The 24,254-nt window shown below is 50.0% G+C and overlaps 2 protein-coding genes across 2 annotated transcripts in view; one reads left to right on the top strand and one right to left on the bottom strand.

Moving 5' to 3' along the window:
• ITPA (inosine triphosphatase) overlaps positions 1-24,254 on the bottom strand; it is a 182,923-nt gene that overhangs the window by 24,918 nt on the left and 133,751 nt on the right. The gene's annotated exons all lie outside the window — the stretch shown is intronic.
• Positions 1,934-14,309, top strand: DDRGK1 (DDRGK domain containing 1). Its single transcript, XM_050745695.1, has 9 exons — positions 1,934-2,118; positions 3,223-3,426; positions 5,547-5,659; positions 5,899-6,000; positions 9,461-9,583; positions 9,945-9,983; positions 13,006-13,062; positions 13,592-13,640; positions 14,010-14,309. Exons 1-9 carry the CDS (start codon positions 2,028-2,030, stop codon positions 14,174-14,176), a joined length of 945 nt encoding a protein of 314 aa, XP_050601652.1. The 5' UTR covers positions 1,934-2,027; the 3' UTR covers positions 14,177-14,309.

The following is a 24,254-nucleotide window of genomic DNA, read 5'->3' as shown; positions in this document are numbered from 1 at the left end:
GGTTCAAGCAATCCTCATGCCTCAGCCGCCCAAGTAGCTGAGATTACAGGCATGCACCATCACAGTCTACTAAAAAATTTTGTATTGTTAATAGAGACGGGGTTTCTCCGTGTTGGTCAGGCTGACCTCAGACTCCCAACCTCAGGTGATCCGCCCACCTCAGCCTCCCAAAGTGCTGGGATTACAGGCACGAGCCACCCGCGCGGCCTAATTAACTTTCTAAAGCCAAGGAATTGATCGTTCAGGACGAGAAGCAGTTTCTCTTCAGATCCCAGGCCAGATGAAGCTGCTTCTGTGTCTCAAGAGGTGGTACAAGTCAAAAACCAAAAAAGGCAAATTAGAGAAACACATTTTAAGCAGAACTCCAGAAGCTGCAGAAACATTCATTTGATGGAAATCCTCATATAAGGAACCTGTTTCTCCTTTTTTTTTTTTTTTTTTTTTTGAGACGAGTCTCGCTCTGTTGCCAAGGCTGGAGTGCAGTGGTGCAATCTTGGCTCATTGCAACCTCCGCATCCTGGGTTCAAGTGATTCTCCTGCCTCAGCCTCCCAAGTAGCTGAGATTACAGGCGTGTGCCACCATGCCCCGCTAATTGTTTGTATTTTTAGTAAAGATGGGATTTCATCATGTCGGATAGGCTGGTTTTGAACTCTTGACCTGAAGTGATCCGCCTGCCTCGGCTTCCCAAAGTGCTAGAATTACAGGCGAGAGTCACCTCGCCTGGCCCATATTTTTTCAAACCCCTTTCTCACTGTTGTTCAATAGTCCTGAATTTATTTTTATTTTTATTTATTTTATTTTTTATTTTTCTGAGATAGGGTCTCACTCTATCACCTAGGCTGGAGTGCAGTGGCATGATCATGGCTCACTGCAGCCTCGACTCCCTGGGCTCAGGTGATCTTCCCACCTCATCCTCCCAAGTAGCTGGAATTACAGGTGCATGCCACCACACCTGGCTAATTTTTGTATTTTGTTTTGTAGAGACAGGGTTTCATCATGTTGCCCAGGCTGGTCTTGAACTCCTAGGCTCAAGGGATCTCCCAACCTAGACTTCCCAAAGTATTGGGTTAACAGATGAGCCTCTGTGCCTGGCTCCTGAAATCTTTACTTCTGTTATTATGCATACAAAAAGCTTCATAAATTCCAGTACTGCCCTCCCCTCCCCTTCCGGAAGGAAGGAAGGAAGGAAGGAAGGAAGGAAGGAAGGAAGGAAGGAAGGAAGGAAGGAAGGAAGGAAGGAAGGAAGGAAGGGAGGGAGGGAGGGAGGGAGGGAGGGAGGGAGGGAGGGGGGGGAGGGAGGGAGGGAGGGAGGGAAAAGAAATTCAATGTCACAGATATAGCTAAAGCTCAGGGCTTAACCCCAACCCGCTTCCCTCCTCCTAGAGGCAATCGCTGTCCTGAAGTTGGTGTGCATCAGTCCCAAGCCTCTTCATACTTTTTCCAAGGTTGTTTCCATAAACACTATGTGGGATTTTAAATCACTAAAATTTAGTGATTTTAAAACATACAGAGTCCGGGCATGGTGGCTCACGCCTGTAATCCCAGCACTTTGGGAGGCCGAGGTGGGCGGATCACAAGGTCAGGAGTTCGAGACCAGTGTGGCCAAATAGTGAAACCGCATCTCTACCAAAAATACAAAAATTAGCCCGGCGTGGTGGCGGGCGCCTGTAGTCCCAGCTACTCGGGAGGCTGAGGCAGGAGAATCGCTTGAACCCGGGAGGTGGAGGTTGCAGTGAGCTGAGATTGCGCCACCGCACTCCAGCCGGGGCCACAGAGACTCTGTTTCAAAAAAAAATACATATATGTTTTCTACTGGACATACCATCTGCAATAATTTCCTCTTAACATTATGGGTTTTTTTACGCCCCCCAAACTCATTTTAATGTTTTACATTAAAGCCTCTCTGTGAAGTGCGGCTGGGCAGGGCTCCGAATAGTGGGCGGAGTCTAGACTGGGAAATGGAGGCGGGGCCTAGGAGATTCCGGCCTTAGGGTGAACGCAGTGGTTCTGCACGGAGGGCCTCGTCATGGTGGGGCCCGTGTGGTACTTGGTAGCGGCGGCTCTGCTAGTCGGCTTTATCCTCTTCCTGACTCGCAGCCGGGGCCGGGCGGCATCAGGTAGGAGATGCCGCTGCGCCAGGACTGGTGGTACCGGGTTTTCTGGCCTGAGCCTTTGTGGACCGGCGCGTCGCGGCTCCTGCGCGTGCGCATCCGGGCGGGGGGGGGCGCATGCGCATCCATGCGCGCTTCGTGGGCCCGCTGGGGCCTCCGCAGTTCCCTGCCTGGAACCGGTGGCCGCGCTGCTACCGCTTTCTCTCGACCCCAAGCCAGAGTCTGACCTCATCCCTCTCTTCATTCCCGGGAGCTCCGTACCTCCAAAGGCCTCAGGCCCTGGCCGGCGCCCACTCCCATCCGTCACTGTCTGGGCCCTTTCCCTCTGCACCTGTTAAGGTGGCCGCAGGGGTTTCCCATTCCTCCCAGCCTGGCTCCAGAGCAGGTGCCAGGAAGGGGGCATCTGAGTATTTTCTGCCTGCCCCCCACGAGCTGGAGAAGCGCGAGACGGCTCCAGGAAACTCCTGAAGCTCTATCCCTTCCCGCCAAAGAGAGCGCCCACGCTCCCTCCCTAATCTGCTCCCGATCAAAAGGCCGTGTCACTGGCCAGGACACAGAACAGATACACCCATCCTCCCTCTTTTCCCCCATTTCTGGTCAGCGGGCGGGTTTGTGTGTCTTCCTGCTCCCTGGGCCCACAAGCTGCTCTGAGCACCTGCGCGCTCCCAGGGGCGGGAGGACCACGCTGAGGAAAGGCGGAGAGCCAGCAGGTCTTCCAGGGGAAGGCTCGGGAAGTGTACTCTCTGGTTGGGGAGCCAGGTAAAACCACAGGTGGTGTTAGGCGAGAAATCAATGGATTCCTGTAGCGGGTACTCGATGAGAGCTGGGGACATCAGGATAGGGGACTCCTGACAGGCCAGCTGGAAAGGTGGAGCTGGGAGAGGAGAGAAGAGTATTCATACAGGCCGGAGGGAAGGGCTGAGCCACCGCCTGGGACCAAGCTGTGGGCCTGGGGGAAAAGGCCTTGCCAGTCAGACTGAGAAGTCGGGGCCTTGTGCTGTGGGCAGCAGACCACTGAGCAGAGGAGGTGAGGCTTCCAGGCTGCCGCTCCTCCTGCCATGGGCCGGGCTGGGCTTCCAGGCAGCATTGTCATTTCTGTCTTCCCTACAGCCAGCCAAGAGTCACTGCACAATGAGGAGCTGGCAGGAGCAGGCCGGGTGGCCCAGCCTAGGCCCCTGGAGCCTGAGGAGCTGAGAGCTGAAGGCAGGCCTCGGCGCCGGAGGGACCTGGGCAGCCGCCTACAGGCCCAGCGTCGAGCCCAGCGGGTGACCTTGGCAGAAGCAGATGAGAATGAGCAGGAAGCTGTCATCCTAGGTGAGAGGAGCCCAGCCTGGTGGGGAGAGGGTCTGGGTTGGAGGGGGAGATAAAGAGGCCCCCAAAACTAAGTGGGGGAGTAGGGTATGAAGCCTCAGGGTAGGAGGGACATCTGGGAGCCACACGGTAGAGTAGGGGGATTCTTGGGACCTGGCATTTGTTCCACTGGGTCAACCCCCCTCTTCCTTCATCTTGGCTCTCAGTGTCCAAGCAGAGGGCAAGGGTCTTCAGATTGATTCAGAATGTTCCTCAATTCACCCCTTCTATCCTCGCACCCTTCCTGTTATGGGCACACTCATTCCCTGAGGATTTCACCCTAGAGGCAGAGTGCCTGGCCAAGAGTTTCTGCAGTTCTGGAGTGGGGTCACCCACAACCCCAGGAAAACAGTTTAAAGATGGAGACATTCTGTTGACACAGAGGTCTCCATATCCCTGCTTCCGGGAGACCAGGAGAGCCCTCAGGATTGTCTTCTCCAGTACTTGGACAGCTGGCTTGAGCCTGAGGAGGGGGCGTCTGGGTCTTTCTCAGAAACTGGGGGCATTTGAGGCTTTTGCCTTGTACCCTTAGGGATTATCCCTTTAGCTCACAAAGAGGCCCCTTCTTTGCCTACCTTTTGGCTCAGACTTGGGTTCAAAGACCCTTGCTGCACAGGCGTCAGTGGGTCTTTAACTTGCAGCTGGCCCTGAGGTAGTCATGGTGTTGGGACTGTCTTTTCAGCCAGGCTTTGGTGGGCAAAGGGATAATCCTAGCCAGGGACTAAGCCCAGAATCCTCAGCAACTCCTGACTATGGTGAGGAGGATTTCAGATTTGAGGCAGGATAAATTTCCCCATAGGACTTCTCTTCTCTGGGGGTTTGGCACCAGAGACAGAAACCAGAGAACTCTGTAGTTCATTAGCCAGGATATTTAAGGTACATTAGGTGGGACCAGTATTCAAAGGTAAAAAAACCCTCCTTGGGCCAGGCGCAATGGCTCATCCCTGTAATCCCAGCACTTTGGGAGGCTGAGGCAGGCGGATCACGAGGTCAGGAGATCCAGACCATCCTGGCTAACACGGTGAAACCCCATCTCTACTAAAAATGCAAAAAAAAAAATTAGCCAAGCATGGTGGTGGGTGCCTGTAGTCCCAGCTACTCAGGAGACTGAGGCAGGAGAATGGTGTGAACCCGGGAGGCGGAGCTTGCAGTGAGCCGAGATCGCGCCACTGCACTCCAGCCTGGGCGACAGAGCGAGACACTGTCTCAAAAAAAAAAAAAACACAAAGAAACAAACAAACAAAAACCCTCTCTGCTAATGCTTCCCCCATGCTGTATTCTGGCTCATCAGCCACAGTACCTTAAATATCCAGGCAGCCCTATCTGTGACCCCGAGACACTTGCATATTTTAACCTGATACCTCTCTTTTTATGACTATGCAATATCTAAAGTTCTCATCTTTTTTTTTTTTTTTTTTTTTTTTTTGAGACAGAGTCTCGCTCTGTCACCCAGGCTGGAGTGCAGTAGCGTGATCTCGGCTCACTGCAAGCTCCGCCTCCCGGGTTCTCGCCATTCTCCTGCCTCAGCCTCCTGAGTACCTGGGACTACAGGCGCCCGCCACCACGCCTGGCTAATTTTTTGTGTTTTTAGTAGAGACGGGGTTTCACCGTGTTAGCAAGGATAGTCTCGATCTCCTGACCTCGTGATCTGCCCGCCTCAGCCTCCCAAAGTGCTGGGATTACAGGCGTGAGCCACTGCGCCCAGCCCTTTTTTTGTATTTTTGATAGAGATGGGGTTTCACCACGATTGCGAGGATGGTCTCCATCTCCTGACCTCGTGATCCACCCGCCTCGACCTCCCAAAGTGCTGGGATTACAGGCGTGAGCCACCGCAGCTAGCCCAAAGTTCTCATCTTTTCCCTTGCCCTGTGGGCCCCTCACCATTCTTCCATCCCTACATATTCATGCACCCGCACACACACATGCGCTTATGGCAGATGCCTCTGGAGGGCAGAGCTGGGCTAGTGACATTTGCAGGTGGGTGGAAGGGGACCCCCCCATTAGGAGAGGGACGAGGGGTTGGGGATCCATCATCATCAGTCCTCTCTGGTCAGAACCTACTGTCTTTCTTTGATCATACCCAGCCCAGGAGGAAGAAGACGTTGAGAAGTCAGCGGAAACTCACCTGTCAGGGAAAATTGGAGCTAAGAAACTGCGGAAGCTGGAGGAGAAACAAGCGCGAAAGGCCCAGCGTGAGGCAAGCCGGAGGGATGGGATGCAGCTCTGGGAAGTGGGAAAGGGCCCTGCCTGCCTTTTCCCCTAAGGCAGACTCAGGGCTCCTTGCCTGCTGGGCTGGTGCTTGCTGCCTCCCTGACTCTGTCTCCTGCTGCCTGGGTCTGTGCCCTGGCCCAGGCATTGCCTTCCCTAGTCTGTCTGGGAGGTGGGCACACGCTAGCTGGGGGTGAGGGATGTGCCCCTATGAAGACCTGTCTCTAGGCAGAGGAGGCTGAACGTGAGGAGCGGAAACGACTCGAGTCCCAGCGCGAAGCTGAGTGGAAAAAGGAGGAGGAGCGGCTTCGCCTAGAGGAGGAGCAGAAGGTGAGGCCAGCCCCGACCCTGACTTCTGACCCTTGACCAGGCAGCCTTGCTTCTTATGCAGCTCCTTGGCACCTCCAACATAGAAGGTGGGCCATAGATCTGGCACAAGGGCAGGTTCTGGTTTATTTGTTCCCTAGGCTCCAGCACAGCCTGGAAAAGCAGCTGCTGAAAAGCAGAGCCCAGAGTGAGGATTCTTGTGCACGTGACTATTGAACTTTCAGGGAGCATGTGAGGAACACGAGGCAGGCAGGGCAGCTGGGCAAAGAAAGCCAGGAGAGGAGGAAGAGATGGCAGAGAGGTGATGGGGGTCTGGATCCTGAAGGCCTTGAGGCCGTTAAAGATCATTGTAAGAGATGGTGGCTGCATTGAGGGCCTGACATAGAGGAGGTGCTCAGGGAATGGGGACCACTGCAGTAAAGGTGACTAATGAACATTTGTTTGCCAGATGCTTCCTTTGTTCTGAGAACCAGGTTTCCAAAAAAGGGAACAGCGTAAAAACGTTGGGTACGTAGGGTTAGAGCCAGGGCTGCCCTAGCTGGGAAGACCTGTGACCTCTGACTGGCCTGTTGTCCCAGGATCCTGGATGTGGGTGCTGTGGCTGATAAGCCAGAATACAGCATAGGGGAGGAATTAGCAGAGAGGGTTTTTTACCTTTCTGAATATTTGTCCCACTTAATGTACCTTAAATATCCTGACTCTTCTCCCCTGTAACCAGTTTCCCTTATCCTTAACATCTCACCTCACTTTAATACATTCCTCACAACTAATAGTGACACATTATTAGTAACTAAACTCTAACATTATTCAGATTTTTGTTTATTGATTGATTAGGACAAGTCTTGCTCTATTGCCCAGGCTGGAGTGCGGTGGCACGATCTTGGCTCACTGCAACCTCTGACTCCCAGGCTCAAGCAATCCTCCCACCTTAGATTCCCCTCCCCACGAGTAGCTGGGACTATAGGTGTACACCACCATGCCTGGCTAATTTTTTGTGTGTGTGTGTGGAGATTGGGTTTCACCATGTTTCCCAGACTGCTTTTGAACTCCTAGACTCAAGCAATCCTCTTCCCTTGGCCTCCCAAAGTGCTGGGATTACAGGTGTGAGCCACTGTGCCCAGCCTTAACAATTTTGAGGAGTCCTGGGCAAGTAGTTTGTAGAAGGTCCCTTAATTTGAGTTTGGTTGTTTTTCTCATGGTTAGACTGGGGTTATGGATCTGACTGAAGAAGACAATAAGTGAAGTTCCATCTTCAATGCAACATACTAAGCACGCAGGTTATCCCCTTCACTTATCCCTAATGTTGTTAACCTTGGTCGCCTGGCTGCGGTTTTGTTTGCCAGCTTTCTCCACTGTAATGTGACTGCTTTTTTCCCCTCTTCCCATATTTCTTTGGAAAGAAGTCACTGTGCACAGCCCACACTTAAGGGTTGGGGGGTTGGAGTTCTTACATAAATTATTTGGAAATCTCTTACAGGAGATATGTCTCTTCCTCCCTATTCATTACATATTAATGCAGTCTTTTTTTTTTTTTTTTTTTTTTTTTTTTTTTTTTTTTTTTTTTTTTTTTTTCTGAGATGGAGTCCCACTCTGTCACCCAGGCTACAGTGCAATAGCTCAATCTGGGCTCACTACAACCTCTGCTTTGCAGGTTCAAGCGATTCTCCTGTCTCAGCCTCCCAAGTAGCTGGGATTACAGGTGCCCGCCACCACACCCAGCTAATTTTTGTATTTTTAGTAGAGACGGGGTTTCACCATGTTGGCCAGGATGGTCTTGAACTCCTGACTTCAGGTGATGCGCCCGCCTCAGCCTCCCAAAGTGTTGGGATTACCGGCATAAGCCACCGTGCGTGACCAGCCATTTTTTTATATCTGTATAGACTCATGAGTATTTATTTTGTACTTTGTGTTGTAATCCAGTAACATGTTATTTCTTAATTTATTTTATTTTACTTTATTTTATTTATTTATTTTTTGAGACGGAGTCTTGCTCTGTCACCCAGGCTGGAGTGCAGTGGTGCGATCTCAGCTCACTGCAAGCTCTGCCTCCCAGGTTCACGCCGTTCTCCTGCCTCAGCCTCCCAAGTAGCTGGGACTACAGGCGCCTGCCATGCCTGGCTAATTTTTTTGTATTTTTAGTAGAGATGAGGTTTCACCATGTTAGCCAGGATGGTCCGGATCTCCTGACCTTGTGATCTGCCCACCTCGGGCTCCCAAAGTGCTGGGATTACAGATGTGAGCCACTGCGCCCGGCAACATGTTATTTATTGTGTTGTTCAGATTGTTCCAGCTTTGACCACTGGGAGCCGTTTCATTTGGCTCCTGTGTACCTTTAACACACACTCGTTGTTTTGTTTTTTGAGTACTTAGTTTCTGGCACTGCAAGATGCCCCAGACTCATCTTGTATATTACTTGCCCCAGCTTTAGCTTTCTGTTTGAAGAAAATTTTTCTGAGTGCTCTGGAAAATGGGTTGAAGGAGGCTGTTGTACCAGGCAGTAGTGGTGATGGAGCAACATTGACAGACCGGGGAGTTTCCTGGAAGTTCGAGAAAGAAGTGGTCAGTAGGACCTCATTTCTGACCAGTTGGCTGTGTTAATTCACGGAGCCAGGGACCCAGGAGGAGGTCTAAGCATAGAAGAGCAGGTCCTAGGGTCTGCCTGCTGCCTGTGAGATGGCCCAGTAGGTGTGTCACATGGACCATTGTGTGTTTGGGGGAAGAGATTCGGTTGGGGATACAAGTGTGGTAGTCACTGGCAAGGAAGGGGTTGATGCTTTGGGCATGGGCGAGGTGGCCCAGAGAATGTGGAGGAGAGAGAAGAGGCAGGGCTGAATGATGAAGGAGGTGGGAAGAATGGCCCAAGGAGCAGAGGAAATCCAGGAGAGGGTGGGATCTGGAAGCCAAGGGAGGAAAGAAGGATCACTGAGAGGACAGGCATATGAGACCTGAAGGTTGTGCCTTGAGTTTGGTGAGTGGAGGGCATGGGTGAGACTGGCAGGAGTTGTTTCATAGAACTGGGAACACAGAAGCCAGACTGTAGTGGGCTGACTGGGTGAGTGGGTGGTGAGGAAATGCAGGGTTCACATTTGCTCATGAGGTTTGGACATGATGGGGTATGCTTAATGAGTTACACAAGGAAAGGATGGGTCAGGTGATGGGAGGGTATTGTAGAGTGGGGTCATGGTGGGGTTTTCAACAGATTTTTGCTAAGATCCCCTGAGCATGAAGGGCAGGAGCAGGGGCTGAGCAGCATTTGTCCAGGTGATGATGAAACTGATGACAAGAGGGGCCTCGGCTCATTGTTCAGCTTGGGGGATGGAGGAATGGGGGTCTTGAAGGAGCTCTGTCTCTGAGAAAACGCTGGGCTGTATGCTCTGGTGTCCTGCAGGGGTAGCAGCAACCAGAACAGGGATGGGGTGGGAACCTGCCCCCAATTCCTGACTTTTGCCTCCTGTGTCCACAGGAGGAGGAGGAGAGGAAGGCCCGCGAGGAGCAGGCCCAGCGGGAGCATGAGGAGTACCTGAAACTGAAGGAGGCCTTTGTGGTGGAGGAGGAAGGCGTGGGAGAGACCATGACTGAGGAACAGGTGGGCCTGCTGCCCCTGGGAAGCCCCTCTCTGTACCCATCAGTGCAGCCTGTGCCAGACCCAAGGCTAGCCACCCCATCCCAGATGTCCCGGCCAGGCAGTGAGAGGTGGGTGGGTGTCAGTACCAGCAGGGTTTAGCGGCCAGAGGCCTCGTCCTCAGCAGAGGCTGGTGCCTCCGAAACCCTTACCCTGGAAGGCTCTGCTGCTTGTGTAAGCAAGTGGTACATGCAGGTGGTCGGGCGGGCCCAAGGCAGGCTGCAGGCAGGTGGCCCTCAAGTGAGCAGGTGGTGCTTGGGTGGATGGGTACAGAACCCTGTGGCCTTGCTAGGGGGTGCTCATCCTGATTTCTCTGCTTCTGTAGTCCCAGAGCTTCCTGACAGAGTTCATCAACTACATCAAGGTAAGCAGCCACAGAACAAAGCCTGAATGTCAGCTCCCTGCCTGGTGTGTGCAGGTTGGTTGCCTCCAGCAGGGGCTGCAGGCAGTGCATTCAGGCTCATGCAAGAGTGGGCAGGGGGGCCTAGAGGGGCAGAGCTGCAGGGTCCTGGCCAGGAGTGTTTCTCCCCGCTCCGACCCCGAAGGTGGAGAAGGACCTGGGTCTGTGTGGGAGGTGCAAGCCTTTGATCACTTCCTCACACTCAGTTTGACAGTTTCCCTGCTCTTCAGACCCCACGCTCAGTGAGTCAGTGTGTTTTCAAGTCTCTTCACATGTGTTTTCTGTCAGTTCTGTCACACTGAGGCTCCACTGAGTTGAAACAAGCATCCTCTGCCATGTGCTCCTGACTGGGAACTTGGGTCTTTCAGAGGAAACAGGACGGTGTTTCCTTTGGAGTCTAGGGTGGGGCGGCAGTGTGTCCCCTTCTGTCTGCAGCCACTGCGCAGGCCACCTCAATGCTGCTCCAGGTTGCATAAGCACATCCTACTTTGCTTTGCTGCTAAGCAACTTCTCTCCCACGAAGGATGCCATGAGGGGAGAGGTTTTCAAGTGCAACTCAGAGGTGCAGAGGCGGCTGAGGGAAGGAGTGCAGAGGGAGCGGGGGCGGTGGTGGGGGTGCTACTAGGGGCTGCCAAGGACCCAGGGCTTGCATAATCCTCCCGCCACCTCTCCTGAAAGAGAGCAGAGTTTAGACGCCTGCCGACAGTGAGGGACTGGGCTCACAGCCTTGAGTCTGGGGTTCCTAAGTGGGGAAAATGCTGACAGCTTTGACAGGGTCCTGTCTGCTCAGGCTGTGTGCACTCCCCGCTCATGGAGCCCTTTCTCTACCCTGGCACACTTGGTTAGGGGCTGCGACCGGGCAGAATATCTCTCACACTTGCCTACTGCTGTTTGGAACTTGTCCCCGCCTACCCAGTAGGCAGTAGGATGGTCCTGAAGCCCCTTCCCTGGAAGCCTTCCCAGGTGGAATTAGAGGAGGGGGTCAGCTTCAGCATCTCCCTTTACTCTGCAGAAACCAGAAGAAAGGTCCCCAGTTCTAGCCCTCACTTTTGGTGGCTCCCTGGAGGTACCATTCTCTGGAAGTTCTCCAAACTCTTTTGGAGCTTAGAAGTTTTTCCAGCTTGTCCGGGCACAGTGGCTCACACCTGCAATCCCAGCACTTTGGGAGGCTGAGGCAGGCGGATCACTTGAGGTTAGGAGTTTGAGACTAGCCTGGGCAACATGTTGAAAAACCATCTCTGCTAAAAATACAAAAATTAGCCAGGCATGGTGGTGCACGCCTGTAGTCCCAGCTACTCAGGAGGCTGAGGCAGGAGAATCACTTGAACCCAGGAGGTGGAGTTTGCAGTGAGGCAAGATGGTGCCACTGCACTCCAGCCTGCGCAACAGAGTGAAACTCCATCTCAAAAAAAAAAAAAAAAAAAAAAAAAAAAAAAAAAATTTTCCAGCCTGTGCTGGCTAATTCTTCTAGAGCTGCTATCTTGCAAGGAAAAGGAGGACTTCTGAAATCCAGTCTGTCTGCTTTCCTCCTTGCTCCAAAGGGATGGGCCTTTTTGCCTTAAGATTTCAGAACTGGAGGAACATGCCTGCACCCAGCATTGTTTATGAGAGGTGTAGGGTTCACTCGGTCTTATTCCATTCTCCTGTCTGACCATGGCTGGGCTCAGGTGATCTTCCCGCCTCCGCCTCCCGAGTAGCTGAGACTGCAGGTGTGTGCCTCCACACCTAGCTTGTTTTATCAAACGTGTTTTGGCCCCAGCAGCACCTCAGGCCAGGTCATCGGGGAGCACCTGGGGTGACTTCATGTTTTTGCACCACACTGTCACTGACAGCCCACTGCCTGATCCCTGTTTTGTAGGTAGAGGCCAGCTGACCACGTCACCTTGTCTTTGCCCATCCTGGCCCAGCTGCCTCTTGCTTGCCTTCCTGCTTGCAAATATGGCTTGGCATTTCAAACAAGTCACATGCTATCTGCAGTCAGGGAGGTGTCACCATGTCAGTCCTCCCCCAGCTCATTTGAGGTGGAGGATTTACAGCATTGCAAAAGAACGGCCTTTTTTCAAGTCCTGTGCTGTCTGTTGGGGTAGTGGGGGCAGGTGCCTGTGTGGACACAGCAGCAGACCCTTCGCCGCACCCTTGGGAACTCAGGTTTCTACTGAGGGTATGAGGAAGCACTTGGAGCATGGAACACGGCTGTGCTGGAAAGCACTCAGCGGTGTTAGTGACAGTGATTTTAAGGGTGGGCTCAGTGCCTCAGATGGTATGAAGAGGATGGATAAAAAGTGTGGGTGTGTCAGGTTATGGGGGACCAGGCCAGTGGGGCGGCAAGCAAAGGCAAGGCAGGTGTGGGTCCCCACGGCCTCTACTGAGAGACCTTGGCTTGCTCAGGCCTTTATCTGCTCTCCCTCTTGTCCATGTACTCACCTGTCTCACCAGCCAGACTGCGAGCTCCAGGGCGGGGGCTATGGCTTGTTCAGCATGTGTCCCTCATACCTTTTTAGGGCCTTGTTCTAGTAAGTCCTCAGCAAACATAAGTCCTGGTGACAGTTATTTAAAATAGCTTTTGGTGACTCTCACCGCCTCCTTCCTCCCTATGGTGCGTCCCCTTCAACTTGTCCATGATGTTAAAAAGAGATGGCTGGATGCAGAGGATGGTGGCAGCTGTGCTCTGATTTCCACCCATGCGTGTCTCGGAGTCCAGGACAGGGCCCGTGAGGCAGGTGGTTGTTTTGAGTAGATTCCTTCCTCGCAACAAGGGGAATGAGAGGGTTTATGATTGTGCAGGTCTCTGTCAATGGGTGGTTGTGAGAGAGACAGAGAGTGTATGTGTGTGTGTGTGTCAGGGGAGCAAGGCTGTCCCACAGGAGTGTGTACAGTGTTTATCCAGCCACCCAGATCAGATCAGAATGCGAACCTGGAGGGTGCCCATGCCTAGAGGGATTTGCCCAAGCTCAGCCTCTCTCTCTTTTCCTCCTCCTTTTTGTAGCAGTCCAAGGTTGTGCTCTTGGAAGACCTGGCTTCCCAGGTGGGCCTGCGTACTCAGGTAAGCCCTGGAACGTGCCCTGCTGTGTGCAGTGTGGCCAGGGGTCTGTGTGGCTAGCAGAGAGGACCTGCCCTAAAGACAGAGTCTTAATGCACCCTCTACCCTGTCCCCAACCAAGAGTGAGTAGTGCACAGAAGTCTCCTGGCACCCTAGGAATCCTGCATTTTTAATGGATGGAAGAACAGGCAGGAAAGAAAAATCCAAACCCCATCACTCTGCCAGCCCCTGTGACCAAAGCAGCCCAAATCAGTTACCTTGACAACTCTCTTGCACAGACTGCACCAGCCTATGTTGCAAGCATCACCACTGCCCTGCTTCTAACAGGAGAGATCCTCTTTTGGGGGCTTGCAGGGCCCAAGACCAGAGCCCCTTCTACCCAGGGCCCTTCCAAAGGCGAAGCACAGAGTCACATTTAGGGGCTGGCATGAGAGGGAAATAAAGAGATTTGGCTGTAGTGGGAGGGAGGTTTCAGTGCTTTTTCTGGGGACATTGGTGCCTGTCTCTACTCTGAGAATTGTTCTCCTCATAGGACACCATAAATCGCATCCAGGACCTGCTGGCTGAGGGGACTATAACAGGTGAGAGGATAAGAGCCAATCACTGCGGTCCTGGCCTTGGAGAGTGTCTAGCCACAGGGGCTGCAGGGATGTGCTGCAGAGGCAGGATGACCACCCAAGATCGGGGGAGGGGTGTGTAACAAGGGGCACTGAGTAGTTGGATGCAGTTACAATGAGGACGTGCCAGGGCCTGGAGATGGTGGCAGTGGGAGAGGACAGACAGGGCAGCCTGATTCGACTCTCCTAGCAGGACTGGATGCAGCCGGGAAAGGCCAGGCAGGCAGGAGCCTGAAGGGCCCTGAGCCAGCTGTGAAGGAGTAGGTGGGCATTCTCAGGCCAGATGGGGAACGCCCAGGAGGCCTCAGCCCCACAACCTGCATATCCCCACAGGTGTGATTGACGACCGGGGCAAGTTCATCTACATAACCCCAGAGGAATTGGCCGCCGTGGCCAACTTCATCCGACAGCGGGGCCGGGTGTCCATCGCCGAGCTTGCCCAAGCCAGCAACTCCCTCATCGCCTGGGGCCGGGAGCCCCCTGCCCAAGCCCCAGCCTGACCCCAGTCCTTCCCTCGGACTCAGAGTTGATGTGGCCTACCTGGCTGTACATCTTCATCCCTTCCCACCATCCTGGGGAAGTGACAGAGTGTGGCCAGGCAGTTATAGATTAAAGGCCTGTGAGTACTGCTGAGCTTGGTGTGGCTTGGTGTGGCAGAAGGCTTGGCCTGGGATCCTAGATGAGCACGTGAAATTTAGGCCTCAGAATGTATCTGAGAGGTGGGGAGGGTCCCTTGGAAGCTGGTGAAGTCCTATTCTTATTATGAATCCATTCATTCAAGAAAATAGCATGTTGCACATTTACTCTGTTCCTTTGTGCCCTGGAAGCCCTGCCGCCAAGACCTAGATAAGGTCTTTCTCTTCTTCTGCCCCCACTCAAATTAGAAGTGCGGAACCTCTTGGGCCACATCTCTGTTAACTGGGAAAGGGAGGTCTTATGGGTATTTTTTAACAGATTAGGAGCCCTAAGTAGGGCTGAGAGCCAGTGGGGAGAAGAATTAATGAGAAGCATCAAGGATAGAGTCCTAGGGAGCATCAGCCTTTAAGAGGCAGGGTGGGGGGTCAGTGAAGGAGATTGCCATTTGCAGGGCAGGTAGAAGGAAGGAGAGGACCTGCTTGAGCTGGCTATAATTGTGCAGCAGAGGGACACTGCTCATATGGGAAATCACATGAATTCAACTCTACATCCTTGACAAAAAGTTTAAATGGTGTGGGTGATTCCACCCACTGGTGGATGTGAGAACCATATGCTCAGGAGTGGGTGGGATGGGAGGGAGGTGTGTACCTCCTGGAGGGTCGGTCACTCTGGTTCCTGTGGGCTGTTCATGGCATGAGCATCCTGCTGTGCTGAGGGTGAGGCACATGTTTAAATGTGTATTTATGCAAAGTGATCCCTAACATAAGCCCCCTACTTCCTCTGGTGCCTGGTGGAGGAGGCAGCTTGCTGTTCTGGCCCAGGAGGAAACTCTCCCTGGATGGCGATGGGGAAACAGTACGTCAGGTTCCAGGGAAGAGCCTTCCTTAGGAGTTGCCAAGGGTGTTTTTGACTCATTGGGTGCCATAAGTGTTGACTGTAGAACCTAAATTCCAAGAAAGGTATGACTCTGCTACTTCTATCAGCAACGGGAACTTGTCATCACCTGGAGCGTGAAGGGCCACATGCATTGTTTAGAAGGCCATCTGGAGCCTACATTCTAGTAGGAGAGGGAAGAAACATGTAGCCAACCACAGTATGGGGTGGAAACATAAAATTACAAAGCGAAAAAAAGAAGAGATGACTTACAGTTAGATCACTGGTCCTTAGCCTGGTTGCTCATTGGATTCACCTAGGGAGTTTTTAGTAGTCTCATGCCAGCCCTGTTGCACCCAGGACCAGTTAAATCAGAATCTCCGAGGGCGCAGTCAGGGAGCATCAGTAGGAGATTCCAATGTGCAGCCAAAGTTGAGAGCTAGGGAACAGATGGGGGTGGGGTGGAGAGGCAGGCCAACAAATTGCAAGTAATTCAAATCTCCATTGGAAGGGGCTTCTCACAGAGCAAGGCGGCAGCTCCAGGGCTCTCTAGTCCTTTCCCTCAGCCATCCTCTGCCACTGCCATGCAGATAGCAAGATGGCCAAGGCAGCCCCTGCCCCAGCATCCCGTGCTCAGGACAGCACCTGAAGGCCAGGAGTGGGAAAAGGCACATTCCTTCCTCACATCCTGGAAGCACCCAGATATTCTTCATGTCCCGTGGGCTTAGTGTGGAGGAAAAAAACTTACGATCCTTTGAGCATTATTTAGTGCTCAATTAATACATTTATTAAATGAATAGTTTATTAAATAAAAGTAAACATTTTTCTAAATATATACAAACTACTTTCACAACTAAAAAATGAAAAAAGGGAAAAATGAAAAAATGAAATTTAATGCTTTTTTTTTTTTTTTGAGGCAGAGTCTTGCTCTGTCTCCCAGGCTGTAGTGATCTTGGCTCACTGCAACCTCCGCCACCCAGATTCAAGCGACTCTCCTGCTTCAGCCTCCTGAGTAGCTGGGATTACAGGAGCATGCCACCACTCCCGGCTAATTTTTGTATTTTTAGTAGAGACAGGGTTTCACTTTGTTGGCCAGGCTGGTCTCGAACTCCTGACCTCAGGCGATCCACGGATCCGCCTGCTGCAGCCTCCCAAAGTGCTGGGATTACAGGCGTGAGCTACCGCACCTGGCTGTAGACCAGACAGTATTATAATGATTACATTACTGATCTGTACATGTGACACTAAAACTGATTATAAACACTTCACTAGCTCTACTTTTTTTTTTTCTTGAGATGGAAAACTCTGTCAGGCAGAAGTGCACTGGCACAATCTTGGCTCACTGCAACCTCCACCTCCCACGTTCAAGTGATTCTCCTGCCTCATCCTCCCGAGTAGCTGGGATTAGAGGCATGCACCACCACACCTGGCTAATTTGTGTATTTTTACTAGAGATGGGGCTTCATCATGTTGGGCAGGCTGGTCTCAAACTCGTGACTTCAAGTGATCCCCCCGCCTCAGCCTCCCAAAGTGCTGGATTACAGGCATGAGCCACTGTGCCCGGCCTTGCTAGCTCTAATTAAATTTTATTTATTTATTTATTTATTTATTTATTTATTTGAGAGGGAGTCTCACTCTGTCCCTCAGGCAGGAGTGCGGTGGCACGATCTCAGCTCACTGAAACCTCCACCTCCCAGGTTCAAGTGATTCTCCTGCCTCAGCCTCCTGAGTAGCTGAAATTACTAGCGCCCTCCACCACACCTGGCTGATTTTTTGTATTTTCAGTAGAGACAGGGTTTTGCCATGGTTGCCAGGCTGGTCTCAAACTTCTGACCTCAGGTGATCCGCCCGCCTTGGCCTCCCAAAGTGCTGGGATTATAAGCATGAGCCCCTATGCCTGGCTTTTAATTTTTACTTTTGTCTGAGGGTAGTTTTCAATTACTCTGGAGCACCAGGATTACTGTATTAGCTGAGGACATAGATATGACTGATGGATGATGATTCAGAACCAAGGACTCAAGACTTCATTGTAATTCTTTTAAATTTTTATTTATTTTATTTTTATTTTTTTGAGATGGAGTCTCACACTGTCGCCCAGGCTGGAGTGCAATGGCATGATCTCGGCTCACTGCAAGCTCCATCTTCTGGGTTCAAGTGATTCTCCTGCCTCAGCCTCCCAAATAGCTGGGATTACACGTGCCCACCACCACGCCCTGCTAATTTTTTGTATTTTTAGTAGAGATGGGGTTTCACTATGTTGGCCAGGCTGGTCTTGAACTCTTGACCTCATGATCCGCCCGCCTTGGCCTCCTAAAGTGCTGGGATTACAGCCATGAGCCACCACACCCAGCCAACGTCATTGTAATTCTCACCTGAGTCTTTTACTTGTTGGGTAGTCCCTTTTTCTTTTCTTTTCTTTCTTTTTTTTTTTTAAATTAGTATTGTTATTTTTTTGAGACAGAGTCTCACTCTGTCACCCAAGCTGGAGTGCAGTGGCGGGATCTCAGCTCACTGCAACCTACGTCCCCAGGGTTCAAGCGATTCTGCCTCAGCCTCCCAAGTAGCTGGGACCACAGGTGCATGCCACCACGCCCAGCTAATTTTTGTATTTTTAGTAGAGATGGGGTTTCACCATGTTGACCTCCCAAAGTGCTGGGACTACAGGCATGAGCCACTGTGCCCAGCCTGGTGGTGCCTTTTTCATAGTTAGATTTTAGAACCCTTGGCCGGGTGCGGTGGCTCAAGCCTGTAATCCCAGCACTTTGGGAGGCCGAGACGGGCGGATCACGAGGTCAAGAGATCGAGACCATCCTGGCTAACACGGTGAAACCCCGTCTCTATTAAGAAATACAAAAAACTAGCCGGGCGAGGCAGCGGGCGCCTGTAGTCCCAGCTACTCGGGAGGCTGAGGCCGGAGAATGGCGTGAACCCGGGAGGCGGAGCTTGCAGTGAGCTGAGATCCGGCCACTGCACTCCAGCCTGGGTGACAGAGTGAGACTCTGTCTCAAAAAAAAAAAAAAAAAAAAAAAAAAAAAGATTTTAGAACCCTTGACTCACAGCCCAGCCCAACACAGGTCTATTTTGATACCACTCGTGCCCTATAGAGTCCAGTAACTTCTCTTTCTTTTGGATCTTCAAGGCCTATTATTGACAGGTTCTAGATTGGAGTTATATTACACAGTTTTTCAAAAAATAGTTATTTATAAGATTAACCAGGAGCTGAAAATTATTGAAAAACTGGGAATGGGCCGGGTGCGGTGGCTCAAGCCTGTAATCCCAGCACTTTGGGAGGCCGAGACGGGCGGATCACGAGGTCAGGAGATCGAGACCATCCTGGCAAACACGGTGAAACCCCGTCTCTATTAAATATAAAAAAAAAAAACTAGCCGGGCGAGGTGGCGGGCGCCTGTAGTCCCAGTTACTTGGGAGGCTGAGGCCGGAGAATGGCGTGAACCCGGGAGGCGGAGCTTGCAGTGAGCTGAGATCCGGCCACTGCACTCCAGCCTGGGTGACAGAGCGAGACTCCGTCTCAAAAAAAAAAAAATAAATAAATAAATAAATAAATAAATAAAAACAAAAAACTGGGAATGGGTACATGGAGGTTGTACTCATTTTCTCTCTTCTTTCTTTTTTGTTTTTAAGATAAGCTCTAGCTCTGTTGCCCAGGCTGGAGTACAGTGGCACGATGTCAGTTCACTGCACCTCAACTCAATGGGCTCAAGCCATCCTCTCAACTCAGCCTCCTGAGTAGCTGAGGACTTACAGATGTGCACCACCATGCCCGGCTAATTTTTTAATTTTTTGTAGAGACGGGGTTTTGCCCTGTTGCCTAGGCTGGTCTCGAACTCATGAGCTCAAGCAATCCATCTGCCTTGGCCACCCAAAGTGCTGGGATTACAGGCGTGAGCCACCGCAGCCAGCCATCTATTTTCATACATGTTTAAACTTTTCTATAACAAAACATAAAGAGCCCTAGACGGCCTTGTGTATCCTTGGCTCATGCTAAACCTTGAGAAAAGGGGCTAAAATAGCTGGGTTATGTGAAGCCACCAGTAATATGGTGGCAGTTCAGTGATTCCCCCAGGCTACCACAGTGATACTGATAACTGGATGCATGTTGGATTTTTGTTTTTTGAGACAGAGTCTCACTCTTTTGCCCAGGCTGGAGTATAGTGGTATGATCATGGCTCACTGCTGCCTCAAACTCCTGGGCTCAAGCGATCCTCCCACCTCAGCCTCCCTAATAGCTAGGACTACAGGAGCACTCCACCATGCCCAGCTAATAAATATATATATATATTTTGGTAGAGACAGGATCTCACTATGATGCTCATGGTGGTCTTGAACTCCTGGGCTCAAGTGATCCTCCTACTTCGGCCTCCCAAAGCACTGGGATTATAGCCATGTACCACTGCACCCAGCCTGTACTGAGAATCTTTATAACAGAACATTTAAACACATCTGAAATATGTCATAAAAAAATAATGTAATTTATGGGGAGCTTAGTGAGTACAAGGCATGATTTTGAACACCCTAGGGAAGTAGTGAGCAAAACACGGCCCCAGCCACAAGTAGGGGTTAGTGCAGTGGTATTAAATCTGACAGCGAGACTAATCAATCACAAGCCAGCAAGTGCACAGCCAGATGCTGGAGCGTATGAAAGGGACCAGTGGATAATAGCAGAGGCCTTCCAGGCTAGAGGGAGGACAGGTGCAGAGATCTGGAGTGGAGAATAAGGCCTGTGGTTCCCTGAGGGGAGCATGGAGTGTTGGGAGGAGGAAAGGCCAGGGCAAATGAGAGACAAAGCTGGAAAAGGAGGCTGGGACCTGGCTGGGAAAGACTGAGCCCGGAGATCTGAGCTATGTTTGGTAAGCCTGGGTGGGGAAGAGGTGGGAATGTTTATTTACTTAGTGTTTTGAATCTGTTAACTCATATCTTTTTTTTTTTTTTGAGACGGAGTCTCGCTTTGTCGCCCAGGCTGGAGTGCAGTGGCGCGATCTCGGCTCACTGCAAGCTCCGCCTCCCGGGTTCACGCCATTCTCCGGCCTCAGCCTCCGAGTAGCTGGGACTACAGGCGCCCGCCACCTCGCCCGGCTAATTTTTTGTATTTCTTAGTAGAGATGAGGTTTCACCATGTTAGCCAGGATGATCTCGATCTCCTGACCTCGTGATCCACCCGTCTCGGCCTCCCAAAGTGCTGGGATTACAGGCTTGAGCCACCGCGCCCAGCCTAACTCATATCTTAAAACCTTTACATCACTGTATCCCACAAATTGTCATTACACCATCAACTTCTCCCTCCACAAGCCACTGGACTGTTTGAGAATATCCCTCAAGTCTTCATGCGTTCATGCCTCAACCCCAAGATTGGAGACAGCTATTCCCCTAAGGTTGTGTTGTTCAGATTCTTTTAACAGTATCTCTTAGTAAGAAATCCATTTTCCTATGTGTGCATTTACGCATATAGATGCATGAAGCAGGCGTTTCACAGTACAATCCTTTTGGTTTGATGCATGTTGATTCTTGCCTCTCTATTCTGTTTTATTGCCAATGGTGACTAAATTGATTTTACAACAGATCTTGACCTACAGTTTGAAAAACAGAGTACTAAAGAGTCTTGTTTCCTTTATTGAGAACAGGGCAAGGAAGAGTATCTGGGTAGAGTTGTGCGTTGTACATAACCTTTGATAGTCATATAGTTGTACCAAAAACAATTTCAGTAGTGACACTGAAAAACATTTTGACTTGATTTATCCTGACAGCATACATAATTTTTGACTGGCTAATACATTATTTGATTATTGATTACAGCAAAATGGATAAGGGAACCTTATAAGAAAACATACCAAATACCAATACTGTAACATTACACTTATTTAAATATAACCTTTTGCTTATAGCTTGGTAGATTTACTCTGACTGGTTTTTAGTCATTTTAACTTACTTTCTATTTTACATTTACTATTTAAATTTCTACCATATGACACAAAAACACATCTATAATATAATAAAACTAAAACTCTTAATGTTCTAACTGTTCAGAACTGAGTAACAGACTTAATTCCTCAATTGCTGTAGGAGATTTTCCTTTAGCTGTTTCTCAGCAAGGTAAGTCAAGTCACCTTGTTGAGCTAAACTCCACAGTTCCCTGTGTTGTTCACATAATAGTGTAGTTGTGTGGACATGTGCTTGCTGTCTAGTTGGGCAGTTGTCTTTTTTTTTTTTTTTTTTTGAGATGGACTCTCGCCCTGTCACCCAGGCTGGACAATGGTTCTGTCTTGGCTCACTACAACCTCCACTTCCCGGGTTCAAGTGATTCTCCTGCCTCAGCCTCCCGAGTAGCTGGGATTATAGGCACCTGCCATCATGCCTGGCTAATTTTTTTGGGCTTTTTTTTTTTTTTTTTTTTTTTTGACAGTCTCACTGTGTTGCCCAGGCTGGAGTGCGATCACAGCTCAGAGTTTAAGATCAGCCTGGGCAACATGGTGAAACCCCATCTCTACCAAAAAAAAAAGACAGAAGTTAGCCAGGTGTGGTGGTGTGCACCTGTAGTCCCAGCTACAGGAAGCTGAGTGAGACCAAAAAAAAAGGACCTACATGCTCTACCTGTTTCACAGGTACATGTATGATGCAGAGGCACTCACTTGAAGTGGTGACTTGTGTTCCTTTTCGCTTTGTATCTAAATATCTTGAAATGAGGCTTACAGGGTATAGGTACAGATGAGTCTGTTAGTATCATATAAACAATGCGTCAATTACATAAAAACAGAATCAGACGTTACAGGGGGACCTTGTGGAACATACAAAAAACATAAACCATTTTCTATCTTGGTAAAATGCAATTAGTAAAGAATAGTGTTAAGAAAGAGAATATAGTTTTTAATTTTTTGTATATTTTTCCTTTAACTTTTATATTTATTTATTTACTTATTTTCACTTTTTGAGACGGAGTCTCGCTCTCTCAGGCTGGAGTGCAATGGTGCGGTCTCGGCTTACTGCAACCTCTGCCTCCTGGGTTCAAGCGATTCTCCTGCCTCAACCTCTCGAGTAGCTGGGATTACAGGCGCCTGCCACCATGCCTGGCTAATTTTTGTATTTTTTTTTTTTTTTTTTTTAGTAGAGATGGGTTTTCACCATGTTGGCCAGCCTGGTCTCAAACTCCTGGCCTCAGGTGATCCGCCCACCTCACCCTCCCAAACTGCTGGGATTATAGGCGTGAGCCACCACGCTCAGCCTTAAATTTTATTTTTCACAGACCCTGTGTGTGTGTGTGTGTGTGTGTGTGTGTGTGTATGTGTGTATAAACATCAACTCGGCTGGGCGCGGTGGCTCACGCCTGTAATCCCAGCACTTTGGGAGGCCAAGGTGGGCGGATCACCTGAGGTCAGGAGTTCGAGACCAGCCTGGCCAACATGGTGAAACCCCATCTCTACAAAAATACAAAAGTTAGCCGAGCATGATGGCGGGTGCCTGTAATCCCAGCTATGTGAGAGGCTGAGGCGAGAGAATTGCTTGAACCCAAGAGGCGGAGGTTGCAGTGAGCCGAGATCGTGCCGCTGCACTTCAGCCTGGGCGACAGGGCGAGACTCTGTCTCAAACAAACAAACAAACACAAAAAAAACACATCAGCTTATAAAACAGTCATAAAAGACCCCAGCATTCTTGGATTATAATCATTTCAGTTACTTTTATATTGGCTTAGATAACCCCCAAGACCTTTACTGGTAATTCCCAGGAATTTTTGGCCCAATTCCAGAAGTTTTCATTTCCTCATAAAGTAAGCACAGCTGTAAAAGGCTTTAGTACAAACATTCAAACATAAAGTGCCTTGTCTGCCCCCTAATTTGCTGTTCAGAGGTAATGGCAAGCAGTCATCTCAGAGAGGTAAACCCAGATCCCCTTCTGGACAAGTTGGTGGGTAGGACCCCAAAGGATTGCAATAGTCTTTCCTAATCTGATAGGTTTTGGTCTGCATCTCTTCAGTATCAATAAGGATATAGATGTTTTCAACTGCTTATTGGCTATCTGGATTCATAGTGATATATATCTATATCTATATTTATTTATTTATTTTTTGGGACAGAGTCTTGGCTGTGTCACCCAAGCTGGAGTGGAGTGGCATCTCGGCTCACTACAACCTCTGCCTCCCGGGTTCAAGTGATTCTCCTGCCTCAGCCTCCCAAGTAGCTGGGATTACAGGCACATGCCACCACACCTGGCTGATTTTTGTAATTTTAGAAGAGACGGGGTTTTGCCATGTTGGCCAGCCTGGTCTCGAACTTCTGACTTCAGGTGATCCACCTGCCTCGGCCTCCCAAAGTGCTGGGATTACAGGCATGAGCCACCGCACCCAGCCCTAAGTGATATATTTCTTTTACCTATTTATCTGTAGACCTAGGGTTTTCGTGATTTCATTCATCATTCAACAAAGGAATGTTGTGTCTATTATGTATTTGTATTCATTTTCTACTGCTGCTGTAACAAATGACCAAATCTTAGTGGCATAAAACTACACAAACTTATTATCTTATGCTTCTGTAGCTTAGAAGTCCAATGTGAGTCTTCTGTGCTAAAATATAAGGAAGGACTGTGTTCCCTTTCTGGAGGTTCTTTTCCAGCTAGAGGCCACCCACATTTCTTGGCTCATGGCCCCCTTCTTCCATCTGCAAAGCCAGTTATATTGCATCTCTCTGATCATTCTTTCCTAGTCACATCTCCATCTCACTCTTTCTGCCGTCCTCTTTCACTTTTAAGAATACTTGTGATGACACTGGGCCTACCTGGATAATCCAGGCTAATCTTCCTATTTTAAGGTCAGCTGATCAAAACCTTAATTCTATCTACAACCTTAATTTTGGTTGGCCATGTAACAACATATTCACAGGTTCTGGGGATTAGGATTTGGACATTTTGGGTGGGGGGCATTATTCCGCTTACTCTAGAGTATTAAGAGAGATATGACTTTTTTAAATTTATATTTTAAATATGTTTCTAAAGACAGTCAAAAAGGAAAATGAGTTTATTTGGAAGAATAAACAGGTAAGTAAGCTCTGAAAATGTAGAAATAGC

The sequence above is a fragment of the Macaca thibetana genome, chromosome 10, assembly GCF_024542745.1.
Source record: "Macaca thibetana thibetana isolate TM-01 chromosome 10, ASM2454274v1, whole genome shotgun sequence".
NCBI classification, from domain to species: domain Eukaryota; kingdom Metazoa; phylum Chordata; class Mammalia; order Primates; family Cercopithecidae; genus Macaca; species Macaca thibetana.
Note: the sequence above shows the minus strand (reverse complement) of the source record. Positions and strands in the feature narration are given on the sequence as shown.